Source organism: Sinocyclocheilus grahami, unplaced genomic scaffold (genome assembly GCF_001515645.1).
Source record: "Sinocyclocheilus grahami isolate Dianchi unplaced genomic scaffold, SAMN03320097.WGS_v1.1 scaffold96.1, whole genome shotgun sequence".
Classification (NCBI taxonomy): Eukaryota; Metazoa; Chordata; class Actinopteri; order Cypriniformes; family Cyprinidae; genus Sinocyclocheilus; species Sinocyclocheilus grahami.
In genome coordinates this window covers 2,431,579-2,450,372 of record NW_015505275.1, presented here as the reverse complement: position 1 = coordinate 2,450,372, position 18,794 = coordinate 2,431,579, and the positions used below count along the sequence as shown (strand labels likewise).

Sequence of the window (18,794 nt, the reverse complement as noted above, 5' to 3'; positions counted from 1 at the left end):
CCCCCCCCCACCTTCTATACTAACATACAGAGGGGTGTGTGTGTGTGTGTGTGTGTGTGTGTGTGTGTGTGTGTGTGTGAATGACCTCCCGCTGTAGCCAGATCTGTCTCGATGCTTTATGATACAAACACACACTAATCCTAAATAATTAACAGCGTCACACATAACACCCAGTGCCACACACACACGGCTCCTCCAGACGGTCTGGGAGATGGGCACCGTGCACCAGACGCTGCACTGTGCCAAACTAGTGCCGAACAACACCTGTTGTGTGCTTAGCCGAGGTCAAACCCTGCCTGCTTTGTACATACATCACAGTGTCACCACTAAAAAAACAACAAACTAAAATCAATACAATAAGGACACAACAGACAAGAATAGTCACGAGGGATTGGGATTAATTGGTCTCAGCACACATTTTGGACAATTTTCATAAAAAAAACATTCCAAGACAACATCCAAATACATCCTCTTAAATCCGTCTGCAGCGGCAGTGCTCTAGAGGTACAACTTTTCCAAGGATTTTCCAAGGTGTGTATATAGAGTTCTATTTCCAATAAATGATGTTCTTTTGATGTTTCTAATCATTAAACAATCCTAACAAAAAGTTTCCACAAAAATATTAAGCAACAACTGTGCAAAAAAATTTAATACTACAATAATTTCTGAAGGATCATGTGACACTGAAATCTAGAGTAATGGCTGCTGAAAATTCAGCTTTGCCACTACAGGAATAAATTACATTTTAAAATATTTATTTTACATCTTTTTTTTACAGTATTTATTAGTATTTACAAACAAATGCAACCCTTAGTGTGCATAAAATATATATTTTTTTATTATTACTTTTGAATGGTAGTGCGTATAACAAATCTGCCAGTTGTGTGGTTATTTATTCATTGAGACCTATTGGAAACAGAGCTAGGACTGACTACCTGTGGGCTAGACAGCTTATTTTACAACAGGAAATACAACATTACACAAGACAAACCAAAACCTTAGGCTAAATCTCCACTGCAGAGGACGTTTGAAGAGATGGATTAAATTGACAAGTAGAGTGATTTTGTTTGTCAGCGTGTCTATCGTGGTCAGGACACTCCTACATAACATCCAAGTGTTTTGACAGGCAATTGAGAGTGTCAGCGGCGAGACGGCAATAAGTGTTTTGATTGTTTACAACTTGACAGAGATCCATGCATCTTTCATACAGAGAAACTCTTCATCTGGGCTCTGACTTAACGTGGCGTTTAATATACGCCACCTTTTGCTTTATGGATGCATACGCCTTTTGGTGCACTAGTGGAAAATTTCCAAAAAGGTCTGACAAACCGGTCTGAGGGCGTTTGTGAAGAAGCGATCACACAGGTTGTCTCGTCTGTGTGCTGAAATGAAAGGCCAGAGGCATGCAGGGACAGTGAGAGAACAACACAAAACAAGCTGGCAGACTGACACCCTGCTGGGCACCAGGAGAGTGGGCATCCAGCCCAGCCATGCAGAGGAACCATCAAACAAACAGCACAGACAACCTGAACCGGGTGCCACTGCCACGTCCGCCAACGCAGCCCGGTCTCCACAGCTATGCCACACGGGAGCTTTCACCGTCAATAATGAGATTATTTAAAACAGAACGCAGACATCGAAGGGGGAGGGGTGACTTCTCAGTGAAAAAGCACATATTTCGGCTTTGGAAAGATTTTGAGTCTGTTCTTGTTACAATGTATAATTACAGATTCAGCTTTATAATCATAGTTTGCTTGAGCCAAATATAACCCGCGCTGATTTTGGGACTCCACGGTTAAGGGTGGACGTGACCAAAAGAGGTGACAGCTAAAGGTGTGGTGCATGTTGTGGTCTAAACATCAGTTCACCAAGCCCACAAACTCTAACAACCATGACCAGGATTATAAAAACCTCGCCAGACATGTTTTTTGTCTTTATTTTGTTTAAAAAGATGCAAGAAGCGGAACAGTCTGCCTTGTGGCATACTTGGCTATGAAGGGAGTTTCTGAAGATCTCTTGGAAGGGAGGGGAAAAAAGCCTTACTTTCTAAAACATTCCTTCATGACCGCCAGATGAACTTGCAGGAAGAGCTTCAGTAGTAAGAATCCCACTACTGCATCCGAGAACATTTGAGTTTGGGTGGGACAGAGTTCACCGGTGACATTTCCAAAGAGCGGGTTCAGCGAGAGGAGAAAGAGAAAGGGAGAGACGGAGAGAGGGATGAAGGAAGGAAGAAAGTAAGTTGGTTCTTTATTCCTCAAAGCAGTGTTGTTGTTGTTAGCCACACCCTCCGCCTTATTAAAACGTCATCCTTCATGGGTGGTCCTGCTTAACGCTAAGAAGAACAAAGTATGGATTTCTAACGAAGCACAGATCGTTTTGTGGGTTACTCAGGCTGTCGTGGCTAATGAGTCACTCCCTGAGGCTGGATCCTGCACCAGCTGCACTGCTGCTTTTAAAAGCTTCAAGCAGAACAGGCAGTTGATATGCAGAAGGTTACAGGTTTGGGTCTTGCTTGGAGCAAGATCTGTTACAAAGACATGTGCGGACAAAACAATCTATTCTACTGTAAGTACTACTGTAAAATGCAGTTCTATTCAGCGCTCATTAAAGAATCTTAAAAAATGTAGCATGGTTTCCACAAAAATATTAACCAGCACAAGTGTTTTCAACATTGATAATAATAAGAGTTACTTGAGCACCAAATCAGAATATTAGAATGATTTCTGAAGGATCATGTGAAACTGAAGACTGGTGTAATGCTGCTGAAAAATCAGCTTTGCCATCAGGAATATATTACATTTAAAAAAAAGTTCATTTCGACGGTAATATTTTTTATTTTATTTTTTTTAAATTTTAATCAAATAAATGCAGCCTTGGTGAGCATTAGAGAGGTCTTTCAAAAACATTGAAGTTATTTTTTAGATGTTTAAATGTCAAATAACCGATTTCCAGAAATGATTAAGGCAATATATATATAAAAATCCATACTTATGAATTTTTTGGGGTTATAGCTAATAACTAAAAATCTAAAATCAATAAAACTACAAATCAATGGTTTTTGTCAATGCCAAATTAATGTTGTGATGTATAGGTGAATTTAGATCACAAATCACAATTTTAACGTTCAGTATGAAATACAATTAACTATTAATTTTGAAATTAGTAGTTGATGAGAAAGTTGAATTGTTGAAGTGGGACCTGTTTTAGAAAAATGCTATTCAAGAAATAGCGCAGTTTACGGTTATCTAGCGGCATCCATTTAAGTAAGTGCTCAATGAAGGCAAAAATATTCTAAAGCAATTGTACACAATTAAAAATCTAGTATTGGTTGGAAAATATTCAGTATTGACTACAATGTTAACCAAAAGCCCACTATAGGCCAATAAATGAAAGAGGAAGGACCAATATTAAAAGGTAGACTCAATAATAAAAATATTGGTCAAACTGGATATCAAGCTAAATTTCAGAATTTGAGTTGAAGTGAGCGGAGGCTACTCTTGTTAAAGCAGGGCATTGTGCGTGGGCATCAGGGCCAACCTGGGTAATGCCAAAAGCACTCAGACTGGCATGATGACACTGGCCTTTATCAATAATTCATAGTGGCACCTCGGGGCTGCTTAACCCGGCCCAGCTTTCAGTGTGCTGAGCTCAATGTGGAACCATGACTGCAAGAGAGGCTGCTTTTCCAATAGACAATCTGTTTGGCTTAATGTCTGAGGGCCATTTTGTTTAGGAACTTTCAATACATTATTTTTCCATCAGAGCTGCACCTTTTGCCGTGTTTTAGGTGCATGTAGATGTCTGTGAAGTACTCAAAACGCTGCAGAATTCAAAGGATAATTCAAAACCATATGTTCATGTTTAGCAGAAGCATATGTGAAGAGTCTCTGTGATAGGCAGGAGAAACTACTGAAAGGCCTTTTCTGCCTACTGTGTGGGAATTCCCCAGAACTAAATTCATAATTTATGATCCAGACAGAATATGAACTTCTCACTCCAAGAACAGAGAAAGAGTCTGTGTTTACAGAGCCGTCACTGACAGGCCAGCCAGAGCAGCAAACGGCACAAAGCGAACACCAGAACACAACACCGACATCAGATCTAGACAGACAGACGGATGAACAGAACTACTAATAATATTACACAATGCTTCAGCCAAATCTTCATTTAATATCAAATTCTAGATCCAAACATGCTTTTGTTGCTAAGACCTTCCAGTCGAAGGAGTTTTCACTGGTAAACATAGTTATTGGCCAAAACACCAACCTTCTAACACTGTTCATAAATTGAACTAAGACATAAAATGAGTTCAAATGTTTGGGGTTTGAAAGATGTTTTTGAAAGTCTCTTATGCCCGCCAAGGCTGCATTAAAAATACAGTAAAAACTGTAATATTGTGAAGTTAAAACAACAGTTTTCTGTTTTAACATATTTTAAAGTGTAATTTATTCCTGTGACGGCAGTCTTAAATTTTCAGTGTCACATGACCCTTCAAAAATTTTTCTAATATGCTGGTTTGGTGCTCAAGTAATATTTCTTATAATTATCAATGTTAAAATCAGTGCTGCTTAATATTTTTGTGGAAACTGTGACACATTTGTTTCAGGATTCTTTGATGTATGGCAAAGGACTGCATTTATTTGAAATGAACATGTTCTTTACCATTATGAATGCATTAACTTTTGATCAAGTTTAAGCATCCTTGCTGAATAAAACTATAATTTTCTTTAAAAAAAATAAAATAAAAAATAACTTACTGAGCCCAAACCTTTGAACAGTAGTGAAGATCAACTTAATATTATTTTACACAAATAACAATGACTTTAATTAATTATATTTGGGCAAAAACTCTAGTTAATATGATCAAAATTTTAACCATGCTTAAAGAAACTAAGTGGAACCACTAAATAATCTTACAATGAGTTCAAGATGACAATTTATATTCTTAATACTAGAATTACTGTCAATAGTTCATACGAAATGAGAGTGGCAACACTAGAAAAATTCAACTAAACTTTTCAATTAAAGAAATGTATGTCATAAATAAGCTGTCAGTACAAACAAACGTCTCCATCTATCCATAAATGTTTGCATGCAACCCCTAGACAGTCGTCTTGTGGTCGCTTTGTTTATAAAGTCCGGAAGGCAGGAGACATTTGCTACAGACTCTAGTTAAAACACTGTCTGCTGGGTTTGTGTACCAGACGCATTCAGAGACAGATTGCAGAGACGGCGGAGAGCCGAGATCAGACATTTACGGAAACATAACACGCGTGAAGCAGCTGATAAGAGCTGACAGCCAGACAAGACTGCAGGCGGAATTAAATAAAAACACACTCAGAGTTAAACTACACGCTCTAGCTCGAGTCACATTCACAGACGTCAAAACGCAAAAGAACTAGGACATAATTAACCACGAAGCTAAAAAAAAGTAAGAGACTCACAAATCTCCATTCCCTGGAGTTGGGATCCGCATGTGACGTTAGAGCCATCCGGTGCGGTGAGGTTTCGCATGGAGTACGCGGGAGACTTCAACCGGTGCACGAGCCAGCCGGTGTGCGCACGTCCAACAGAGCTGAGAGCTCGCGCTGAGACTGAAAGCCCTCGGCAACAGCCTTGACATGCTGTTTTTTTCACTACATGCTCTCGGGTAACCGCTTCACTTCGTTCTGACTTACTAAACTGAACTCATCCGCTCTCCATCTCTTTTTCTGACCCCTCGGGTTGAACACAAAAATCAGAGTGTTTGTGAGATCAAGCCGACGGAGCTTCTCTCCACCCCCTCCTGCACACCCCCACACTCTGCAAGAGTCTACTCGCACGCACGGCTGGTCTGTTGGTGACCGACTGAGAGGGGGTGGTCGAGCGCAGCGCTCGGGTGTCTAGTGTCACACCTCCCCATTAATGCCAGACACAAGCAGTCAAGGCAAGCATTGTAGGGGGCTGACCTTGGGGTGACCCTGCTGTCTGGCGACACAGAGCACATGTGTCCAGAACTACAGCCCCCCTCCGTCCAACTACAGCCCCTACAGTCTGTTTATAAATAACCTGGCAGCTATATGGGCTTTTATTGTGGGTCAAGGCAATACACCTGAATCCACACTGGGCCAAAGGGGAGGAAGAGGTGCTCAATAGTCTGTAATTCGGAGAAATGCATAAAGTTGAGTTTTTCTTCCCATTAAAAATAAATAAATAAATAAACAAACAACATATAAATAACCATCCATGTAATAATAATCTACTTTTAGTATTATAATACTAACTTGAGCTACATTAAAATCTAAATTAATTATATATAAATTAATTCAATATGAATTATATATATATATATATATATATTATTTTTTTTTTTTTCAAGTGCATTAAAAATAATGAGTATTCAGATATTTAATAAGACATTAAAATGCTTAATTTTATCAGTAAAATATAAATATCATATCCAGGCAGTTAAAAAAAGTTAAAAAAAAATCTTTATACACACACACACACACACACAGGTTCGTATATATATATATATATATATATATTATTATTTTTTTTTTTCAAGTGCATTAAAAATAATGAGTATTCAGATATTTAATAAGACATTAAAATGCTTAATTTTATCAGTAAAATATAAATATCATATCCAGGCAGTTAAAAAAAGTTTAAAAAAAATCTTTATAGACACACACACACACACACACACACAGGTTCGTTTTTGTGAAAAGTGGGGACTCTCCATAGGCGTAATGGTTTTTATACTGTACAGACCGTATATTCTATTGCCCTTTACCAACCCTACCCCTTACAGGAAACTTTGTGCTATTTCAGATTTTCAATACACTCCATTCTGTGTGATTTATAAGCGTTTTGAAAAGTGGGGACATGGGGTAATGTCCTGAAAAGTCACCTTCTCCTTGTAATACCTATGTCATACCCTTGTCATTATACAAATTTATGTCCTCATTTGTCACAAAAACGCGCGCGCACACACACACATGTGGGTGTTAAAATTAACTTTTAACTTAAAATCTCACCCCAGTTAGCAATTCAGCCCTCAGGGGAGTAAAATGACATTTATCCGTCTGAGGTCTAGTCTGGTAGTCGAGTCGATCTCGACACACGTATGCAGACAGACACATCCCCCCGTTAAAGCAGACATAGGGGAGAGAGAGAGTCGGGGGTTTAGGGGTCAAGTCTGAATTTGAATGGCTGTCTGAGGAGGTCGTCTCTGGGGCAATGAGGTGGATTCTCTCAGCTTGCCAATGCTACTGGGGCTGCTTTTGAGGCAAGCGAGACCTGCCACTGCGTAAACTAACAGACCATATCTTTTTCTACATCATAAAATCTAACCAAAACAAAGAACATTCAAATAAAAAATTTAGTGAAAAAAACTGATTAAATTTTTTATGATGAAATAAAGTTAAACCAAACTGGTTTTCTGTTGCTTTCTGATGAACAGCGCCACCTTGTGTCTCCACTTATCCAAAAATCTGTCTATACAGCAGGGCTCCTCAAAATTTTCAGGCATTTTTTCAGATGAAGCAGGGACCCAAACCCTTGTTAAAATTAAGCATCATATTTTAAGCCTGGATCATAATAATAATGACATGAACAGTATTATTTTAATGTATTTACATTCTTAATCATGGTGTTTTCCGGGCAAATTCATTAAAAATCATTATTGATGTACAGTTTACAGTCAAACACATTCAATTTTAATTTGACTACATTTTAATTTGGGATGGACAATGAAAAGTTCTTAAATTTAGCTTTTGTCAAAGTTAACATAACTTTACATTTTTGTTTGACATACTGTATATTTATTCTTTCCCTACAAAAAATAGTTTGACATGAAATAATGTCAAAATTCAGCAGGCCCCCGGCAGTACCACCACGGACCCCCTAGGGGTCGCAGACCCCCTGTTGAAGACCCATGGTTTGTGTTTGACCAAAAAATAAACTAATATCAGTTCAAATCAACAGCAACATTCTATAACAAGAACAGTTTAAGTGGTTTATGTTAGTAGACACTTTAAATAACTATGCTAATAGAGATGCAAAAATGCTGTAAACCAGCAACCGGTGGCTAACAAAGATCATAATCCTTACTCTGTCAACCTTGAAGAGTTTGTACAAAAAGCCTGATGGTTTATCTGATAGTTCATAAAGTAAACTTTACAAGACCATACAACGTGTCTAGGGATGTCCAAAAAAAAATTAGAATTTCGAATATTCGTCAAATTTAAATAAAAAATCTTGCAATCGGAATTTAGGTGTGCATTAAGGAGGCAGCTTTATCAGCGTCGTACGAGATGCGATGACGATGTAAGTGTCGTTGCATTATAATGTTTTTGTTAGCCTATCCAGTTGAAGCCACTTGATGCGGCGCTGCTGCGTTGTTCATTAAACATATTGCAGAAAAAGAGAACATCAATGAGGAGAAGATCTTGTTTATATCAAAACCGAAACCAAGCCGTTCACACAGAACGCATATTTCACGCATTTTCTAGAGGGACATCTATTACTGTTGCACTCGCATCTCGCACAGAAGAGCCACATTTTTAGAAAGCCATGTAAAATTAATGCAAGTTTAACTTTGAAAAAAACATATATCGAGACTTTATGGTGGGGTTTCCCCCATCCCACTGTATCTCATGTTTTTAAATGAAAAATGTACTCTGTGTAATTGGCTTTCTGCCCTTTGTATTAAACCATGCATACATGCATGATGCGGTTTTGTTTATAGTCGTTTAAGCAACTTAATTATCATTGGTTTATAAACATTATGCACTTTTCTTCGCAGATAGTCATGTTACCTTATGCTTTGAATGATGCACCCCTCTTATGGCCTCAGGAGAGAAGCCAAAATCTTTTCTTCACCCTAACTGAAATTATGCATTTTAAATTCGAATATAATTTGAATTTTGATAATATTTAAGCATAAAATTCGAATTTAGTTTTTCAGCCATTTTGACAGCCCTAAACGTGTCCAACAAATAGCTGATGACTAGATCCTCAAAATACCAGAGCTGTTTTACAGATTACAGCAAGAACTAAATTACACGGTGAGCTTCACTTGATGACAGGTTTTTTTTTCACAACCCATCCCATGTGGCAGCTATAAAATTGTGCAACCCGGTCTGACGACAGAGGGAAAGTCCTGTGAAACAGCGAGACGCAGACATGTGAAAACATTCCAGTTATAACCTGTAATAGAACTGCAAGTATAAAAATGGCAGCCACTGCAGAAACACTTCCATCTGCAACCTGCATTCTGTGATATTCACACAAATCCCTGCAGGACGTGGCGTGTGAGACGGGGAGGAAGGGGGAATTGTCTGCTTGTGCGAGTGAGTTTATGACTGGGGATTGCTATCTGCAAAGCCAAGATGGGCCACCTGCAGATGTGATGCACTGCAGTGTGTGTGTGTGTGTACATAATCATCAGTTATTGAGTTTTTTTCACCTTTCTCCTGCAGCCTGCTGAGCATCGTAATGGGTCGTCTGCCCCGGAGTGAGGTAATGTCTAGGTTTAATGCCAGCCTCCTGCACTGGCGCACACACACAGGGGCACAACAGGAAGAACAGCAGGCGCCACAACTCCCAAAATGGCTGCTGTTGTGACTCTTAATGATGCTGACAACATAATTAGCATTTTGCTAACGAGCCACATGGCAGCGCTTCCTTCCCTGGACGCTTCCATACGGCCTCGCGGACAACACCTGCGTACTCTCGGACCCCCTTTATGACACATCATCTCCTCGGTAATACAGACACAGAGACTGCAAACAGTCATCAAAGCAGAAGATCTCGGTGACAAATAACCGTGTGTTTCGCGAAGTGGGCCACTGCCCAGCAGGCTGTCAGTTCTGACTTCCAGTCACAGCAAAATACTATAAAAACCTCATTAAATAATAACAACACTCCATATGTCCAGTTGACATATTTGCGTGTTTACAAACAGGAGAAGCTAACCTGGGGGTTTGATGTGTCGCTGTTGGGGAATTTTATAAATAGGAAATACAAAAAACCAACCACATAGAAACAAAGAGCTGTAACAGCACTATGTGTTCAAGTGAGCACTAGAAATGTGATGAAGGCCTGTGTTTGTTTTCACAAGAGAAATCCAGGTTGCTGATGTAGTTTGTGTAGCTTTAAATATTTAAAGAGACAGTTCTCTGCCCAAAAATGAAAAATTTGTCATCATTACTCACCCTCATGTCTTTCGAAACCCCTGTGACTTTCTTTTCACGCGAAAAAACATGTTTATAGCAGACTAAGCTTCTCATTTCTATGCAATGACAGTGAATGGTGACCAAAACCCATCAAACAAGATTTTCAATGAATAATGGCTTAAATTTCAGTCTGTGACCACAGAGTACTTATATAGCTTTAGAAGTTTAGTGGACAAGTCATGTGGAGTATCTTTATGGAGATTTCATCACACTCTTTGACCTTTTAGGAGCCACTGGACTCCATCCACCTTCATTGTGTATGGAAGAGAGGAGTTTGGATTTTCTGCTAAACTTCTCCATTGGTGTTCGGTAGGAACAAGAAAGCCTTATGAGTTTGGCAGGGCATGAGAATGAGTAAATTAAAGGGCTGCAAAATTAAATTCTAAATCTAATGAATTTTTCAGATAAAAACTGATAAAAAAAAGCTGTAGTTTTGCTTGTTTTTAGGGCTGCTTAATTTAATTTAAAAAAAACTATGATATAACAATAATAATAAAAGTAAAATTATTATTATTAAATAAAAAACAAATATGTAATATTTTTAAAATGTAATAAGACACATTTAGGAAAAATAATATTAATTAAATTTTACAGTACAATATTTATGGCTGTCTTTATTCATTCTCAAACATTAAACCATCAAGCTTTTATTTTGGTGGACCACCGCAGGGAGCCCTTAAAGCTTCTCTTCTGTTTACAACAGCCAGTTTATAAGCGCTTCTCATTACAAGTTTTGGAAGATGGTTGGAGCATATTGCATTCCCAAATGCATGTCATCAGCAACCCAAACTCAGAGCAGATGCAGATATGAATTTGTGTGGAGCAGCATTAACTCTGAGACACTGAAAACACTGGATCTTGAGCATGTCACTTCACGGTTACTCTGAAAGATACAGCGCATATATGTAATTAAATCACCACCTTTCCGATTTGATAATCTCACATTTCAATTTTATTTCTATTAATTGTGCAGCCTTAAAGGAGACATATTATGCCCCTTTTTACAATATGTAATATAAGTCTCTGGTGTCCCCAGAATGTGTCGGTGAAGTTTCAGCTCAAAATACTCCACAGATCATTTAGAAAATGCCTATTTTGAGTGGAAGCAGAAACGCACTGTTTTTAGGGCCTGTCTTTTTAAATGCAAATGAGCTGCTGCTCCCCGCCCCCTTTTCCAGAATAGAGCTGCGTCATTACAGCTCGGACCTGCTAAAAAACATCTGTTATGGTTCTGATTATCATGTTTATCACATTGAAATCATGCGTTTTAAACTATATGAGTTTAAACTTCTGATATACGGTTTTCTGAGAGCACACATCCGAAGCACACGGACAGAAAGCGACTGTCACAGCATGCGAGTACTAAACTAAGTTCTCATTCACACACAAGTTTAAGTTAAAAACACGTAGGTAAACAGCTGGGAAAATAAATTGCATGTTTATTTTAGATCTAAATAGTGTTCTGTGCTCGTCTGTGCAGACAAAGGCAGAACATTTAGCATGTTTTGCTCAAACTTTCGCCATGGCATTAGAGCTGGTACACCATTGCCGCTTGCGAAAACACAATGACGGCGCCGTGGGTGGAAACTTACAGATTAAGGGGTGGTAATATTATAATGAGATCCCTTTGCAACGTAACCAAGGGAGCGAAATCAGACGCGCTCGTTTTCTTGGACGCTTGCAGAAAATGGCTTACCAAAACAAAGTTACTGGGTTAATCTTTTTCACGTTTCCTTGGTTGGTAGATGCACCGATGACCTGATTATAGCACTTAAAACATGGAAAAGTCATGAGATGTAACCTTTAATAAATGATGACAATTATTATATGAGTAAACTATGTCTTTAATTTACCAAAAGCAATGATGTACAACTCATAACACAAGTTATGTATACACATTCGCCATGACGTTAAGCTTAATTCATTTCCTGTTTCAAACCTCAGAGCCTCTAAACTGAAACAGATCTGGGCCTAAGGGCAAACCATGAGCTGACAAAAATGTTTACTTTTTTTATCTTTTCTTTAATACTCTCTTACTGCAGACTGAATCACACACTCATTCAGTTGGTCCCAATTTAACAGACAGTGATCTGTGTTAAACTGATTTTGCTTCTCAGCATCATATTACAAATAGTACACATGTATTAACAGAAAGAAAAAGAATAATAATAATTGTAATAGTAATAATATATAAAAAGTATTTATAATACTAAGGGATTAGACATTTACAGAAGCAAAATATACATCCAAGTAATATAATACAACAGACTGCGCTTGTCGGAAGGAGGGGCTTTGTAGAAAACGAAGCGTTTGAGAGAGGCGGGGCATAGAGGACCTACAATAATGTACAGTATTACAATAATTCTCTCTCTCTCTCTCGCTCGCCTTCTCTCTCTCTTAAGAGTGCTTTATTGGCATGACAAAAATTATAAATTTGTATTGCCAAAGCAATTGCAGCTGGACTGCTTACAAATAGTACACATGTATTAACAGAAAGAAAAAGAATAATAATAATTGTAATAGTAATAATATATAAAAAGTATTTATAATACTAAGGGATTAGACATTTACAGAAGCAAAATATACATCCAAGTAATATAATACAATAATTTGGTATAATATAATGTAGATGTGCTGGAAACATCAGATCAGGGCAGGTTGAGTGTTTTCTCTTCTATGGTGACAGGCAGACACATATTGAGCAGCAAACACACAGCAGTTCTTCTGTTCTCCTAACAGATTCTCCTGGTTTGAATGATGGATGACACTGTGTACAGATACTCTGCCATACTGTACTCTCTCTTTAGGGCCAAATAGCATTGCACTTTACTCTGCTGTTGTGTTTGGGTTTGCCAGTGAGTGATGTAGTTCTGTTTGATTTGTGCAGTAATCTGACTGATTCTGATGTTGTGATTCAGAGCAGCAGTAGATGTTTCATTGCATGCACATTTGGGCGGCATTATGCAAATATTTCCACATAGTGAGGTAGATATGTGGGGGCATGTTAGAACGAGCCGTTTTAGGGGGGCGTGGCAGAGTCTTAACTTTGATAAAGAATATCTCTTTGGTTTTGAGACTTTAGTCTTTGCAACTTCAGGGATCTTATCTATGCACAATCAGCTTGTAACACTCCAGAGAGAAAGGAAAACTTGAAATCGCATCATATAACCCCTTTAACATAAGTCTATGGATCACTTTTTATGGTTTTACCTTTAAAAACATAATTCTGTGATCAATTACCCTCATTTCGATCTAAACCCATAAGACTTCTATTCATCTTCAAAACACATTTTTAGCCCCTCAATAATCCACCTCTTAACAGGTTCAAGCTTATCATTTTGCCCCACAAGAACATAAATGGTTTCAAAGTAAACACTGATTATGATCATCAAAAGTCTTCATTTTATATCTTTCAGAGTGCAGAGTGTGTCGTCGCTATAACTCAAATCTGAAACTATATCCCTTTCACATCATTTCCACTCCCAAAAGAGTTTATAACCTTCCCGCTTAGAGGAAGTGATGTTTACATCAGAGCCCTCATAGTTACACTCCGCTCCCCTGAGTCACATGTCCAGCCTCCAGCCAATCACCACCCAGAGTTTCCCAAAAACTGAACACAAGGCTGAGAGCTGGCTTAAAGTGTTTGTCACGACACACCTCCTGCGTGTAGGTCACCAGAGAGAGAAAGTGGCACATTTGACTCGAGCCCAGCTGACCCAAAACTTCAAAGCTCTGAACCAGAAAAACAGACACTAACACGCACTTCACTGCTTCTATCATAACAACTACAAAATGAAAGCTATTCTAAAGTATGAAGTAATTTTGTGAAGTGATGCCCATGGCTAAGCACCACAATGCTAGGGCGACGTGGGTGATTGCTATATGGTTGCTAAAATTTTCTGAACTGAATAGAATCAAACTGGAACTGAATTAAATCCAGCATATACTTAGCCCTAATGTTGGATGTTGTGGTGTTAATACTTTTGCTCTTATGAAACTATTAAGCATGTACGCATATTACAAAATGGGAGTACAAGTGCTTTGCTGCAAGTCATACACATACACAGACATAATGGAAAAAATACAGAAAACAAGACTGCAACTCACTTTTCTGGCATGATGTTTTTAACAAACAAAGAGCCATTAAAAAACGGAGCAGAAACTAAACAGCACCTCAGCAGGAAACATTCTTCTCATGTTTCATTCTCTCTCCTTCATACACACACACACACATTAAGAATTCATTTATTCCATTCATGCATCTTCAAGCAACAATGCAACCTGACATCCTGCAATCAGAGAGTGAATGAGTTTAGGGTCTGAATTTCATCCATACAGCTATGACTGATATGACATAAAAACACATTACGAGGCATTATGGGTAAACTGGAAATGAGCTAATAGGATGTCTCAGTATGAAAGTCTTTATTCACTGAGGGGAGAGAGAGGAGAAGATATTTTTGAGAAATTAACACCTCAGGGGAACAAAAACACAACGGGTTGGAAGAGGGAATGCAGAAACAATGAGAAAGATTTCTCATTTGCATTCCAACTCATTTAAAATGGTTTAAAAATGGGCAAACATTTTTGGTGCGGAAGGGCAAATGATAAAAAACAACAACAAAACAGAGTTTTCATATCATTTTTTGAAAACAGCTATTTAGGTTAAGCAGCAAACTGCTATAAAGTCATTGAAAACATTAGTACAAGCCTTGGCCTTTAGAAGAAAAACACTCTGAATAAGTAAATAAAGAGGTGTATATCTTTAAAAACTAGGTTGTCTATCTCTATAGGAGCTAGTTTATAACAATCCTGAAGTTGAAATGATTGTGATGTCAACAAGGAAAGTGTGCTTCAGGATTCTTCAGATAAGAGCAATGCTTTGGGTTATGATGGATGGATGATGATGATGCCTATGGTTTATGGTGAAGAAATATTTAAACTTACTGAATACCCAGATATAACACACTTCTGAAGCCTGAGCAATGTGGCATATTTAATGTTTAATATGTGCTCTTATTAAACTAGAGGAGACCTGCAAAGTAACAAACTGTGTCAAATCTTAAGTTTGTCCAATCCACTGATATAATGGATATCAACAGAAGCCCAAATCAATCCCCTTCAATCTTTTGGAAACTTTGGATACTTCAACCCCATATGCAGCACTTTTAGGATATTTTAAACTCAAATACTGGATTAAGTGCTAATACAAAACTGAAGCTGGAAGAGTTTCTGCAGAGCATTTGTTTGTAAACAGTAATTTCATCTATACAGATCTTAATTCCGATTTGGACATTAAGCACAAACAATTCACTTAATAAAAAGCTCCTTTCTTTCTCTGCCTCACTTGCTTTCTTGCGTCTCTCATTGTTTTTGCTTTGGTCTTTGAGCCAAACTTGATTGGATTCCCGAGCAACTTGCCATTTAAGACGTCTCCATTTATTGCTCTGCCTCTTTTTCTCCTCTTGTTTATTCATTCCCCGTCTATCGTTCTTTGAGGGGAGCGAATGAAAGCGAAGGAGGAGAGCTGTCAGTTCCCAATCTTTAATGGCCCCAGCTGCATCATTACTCTCTCAACACACTTGCACACAGGGTCAAACGTACTTAGGTAACAGATGAAGAAACGAGGGAGGGACGAAGGCCACCGAGAGAGGCCGAGGGATTCCATCATACTGGGAGGTTCACGGCACAAAATGACTGAATGAATGCAGAGTAAATGAGTGAATGTCGAAGAATAGAGCCCGACAGACCTCCAGCTCAGCCACGATAAACAATCCCAGAATCCACTGTGAGCCTGCGTGAGGTGACACTGTCTGAAACCCATCAGTACTGATGGTGTTGACAGCCAACGAATACAGAACCGCACGGCCCTCACCCTGAAAAACAGCCTGGCTAATGCAGCGACGTGTGTGGGATGTGGATCAAAGGACCTGGGGAAAGAGCGAGCGAGTGAGCGGTGGACAGAAAAGAGGAAGCAAAGAATGAAGGAATCAGAGATTTCTCTTTTTGGACTGACAGTATTCGTATTCATCGGAAAGCTTTGGGGGGGAAAAAAAAAACTATTTACAACCAAAAACAAAATCACAACAGTCGCTATTGAGTGCGCGACGAATTTATCACACAGGTGCTCAGCCTGTTGGTTCGTTAAAGTGCAAATCTAAGAAATTGCTTTCCTTTATCCAGAATATTGCGAAAAGTCAAATCACGCGAATCAAAGTGAGCGCAAACAAAGCGAAACGCTCTTCAAACCGGCTCCAAGACATCAAATACCATTCTCATTCACGCCGTCATTATCATCAGTCATTAAAACCCTGATTAAGACCCTCCGAACTTCATTCAACTCTCTTTTACAGTCGGACATTCCTGTAAGCCAAACAATTCTATCATCGGGCACTTCCCTCTCTCGCTCTCTCTCTTCAAGAAGTTCAAACGCTTCATCTGGGACTTGCCCTCCCTCCAAGCGACACAGATTGCATACAGAAGACATGACGTCGGTTTGGTAATGAGCCCCTTAGCATGAAAATGCAGCCTGCTGCGGTCGGCCCAGATTAGCATGAGAGATGATGGAGATTAGTGATGGAAATCCTAAACTCAAATAAAACTGATTGTTGAGCTCTTCACATCAGACAAGGCTCGAAACGTGACCTCGGCAGCCTCTGACCCCCATCAACCTGTTTTCAAATCGTAGAGGAGAAACGTGAGGAGAAAGTGAGTATGAGAGAGAGCTCTATAGACGCTCGTCCCCTGACAGACATCAAAGTGGGACTTGTTGGTCCAGTGCGAGCGGGATGGTGTCTATGAACGTCCAGTGCCTGACAACTTCAGCGTGTCTGTAACTCTTGAGAAACTCTTCTCACTCACACACACACACACACACACACACTGGAGAGGGGAGCCATTAACAAACACACAAACTGTTGAAGAGGCTGATTTACATACTCTTCAAAGCGTGCCGCTACCGTGCCGCCTTCAAAGAGGACAGAGAGTACCCCGAGCTTTTATGTAGAGTGAATAAACGTTTGTAGTTTTATGTCTGAGAAAGTTTGTTGTTGGTTTTTACAGCAAAGTTCTGCAAGCCAAGTTGTGTGCTTGGATTCGATGCCGGGAACGGGCAAACGTGATCGGTTTTGTGGTAACTGTGCTCATTGCAGTAAAAGCTAGAGTGTATGTAAGGTAAGATGATCCTCAGTGTGGTTTCGTCTGTGGAGGTAAGGTGTGGAAATCTGTCATGTTTAATCAGAATCACTCTTAGTGTGATTCCTGCAAATACAGGCAGAAAACGGCTGATCGGGGACCTGAAGGAACTGGCACAACATCTCTTTCACACTGCATCTACTAAAAAACCCATTTCTCTGTCTCTCATCTTCTAGCAGATCACCCAGAAAATTCGACTCAAATGAAAACCATCTCATTAATATTATTTACTAAATCTGTCTTTTCTGTAAGCATTTTTTGGCCCCTTTTCAAATTTCCTTTTAATAATATGATAGCCAATAACATCATAGTAGTAATAGTGAATTATTGATTTATAGTGAATTTACAGTTTTTAATAATAATAAACAGCTATTATTATAATACAACAATTACTACTACGACTACTATTAAAAACAACAGCTATTGAAAAAAAATTCAGCTGATTTGCAAAAAAAGGCTTATTACTTAATTTGAATTATGTCAATGACAATTTGATGAGCAAATTGTTAAAAAATATTTGTTCAAAAATAATTAAAACGATCATATAGTTAGTTATTCACAAAATGCAAAGTGTTCAAATACTCAATTTAATGTCAAAGAAATATACATAACCATGTTTATAAATAAGCATTTTTTCTTCAGATAAGTAATTTTTTTACACTATTAACATGGTTTAATAATACGGTAACACTTTATTTTAAGGTGTCCTTGTTACACGTTACATGTACTTGCTATTATAATAACAATAAATTATGCCATAATTACATGCAAGTAACTCCAAGCCAAACCCTAATCCTAACCCTAACCATATAGTAAGTACAAGTAGTTAATTAATATTACTCCGTACTTAAATGTGCAATTACACTGTAACAAGGACACCTTAAAATAAAGTGTAACCAATACTACTAATAATACAGTATTATTAACACTAACAACAACAACTACTACTAGGGCTGTGTATCACCAGCAAAGTCACGATACGATACGTATCATGATACATGACTGCACTGAATTTCACCTCAGCAGAATTTAGAAAAACAGCTGTTTATTAAACACTGCTTACTATAGTGCCATTTCCAACTATTGGCAGAGCAGGCAGTTGACCTCTGCATTATGAAGGGCCTCCAGAACTGTACCACAGTACAATATAGGTAATGGCATATGTTTCATGTTTACATTGTGCACTCCCCACCAGGTACAATATTCTGATTGTTTGCATCTTGTTTTTAAGCCCATAAATAATAATGTACTTGTTCTAATAAATGTATATTGTAATGTACTCATTCTAATATGTTTAAAAAAGAATTTACATTGCTGGTAGGTTATCATTGCACAAATTAACACACACTCTACAATAAAAAAAAATGAGAAGAGTTC

General features: G+C 38.4%; 1 protein-coding gene across 3 annotated transcripts in view; it reads right to left on the bottom strand.

Moving 5' to 3' along the window:
• LOC107587810 (low-density lipoprotein receptor class A domain-containing protein 4-like) overlaps window positions 1-18,794 on the bottom strand; it is a 69,330-nt gene that overhangs the window by 16,354 nt on the left and 34,182 nt on the right. Inside the window, exon 1 of one of the 3 annotated variants that reach the window (XM_016275746.1) lies at window positions 5,448-5,544. The exons of the other annotated variants lie outside the window; for them this stretch is intronic. Coding sequence (XP_016131232.1) covers window positions 5,448-5,517 — 70 coding nt within the window. The 5' untranslated portion in view covers window positions 5,518-5,544. Of the gene's footprint in view, window positions 1-5,447; window positions 5,545-18,794 lie in introns of those variants that run through there. 3 annotated transcript variants of the gene reach the window in all.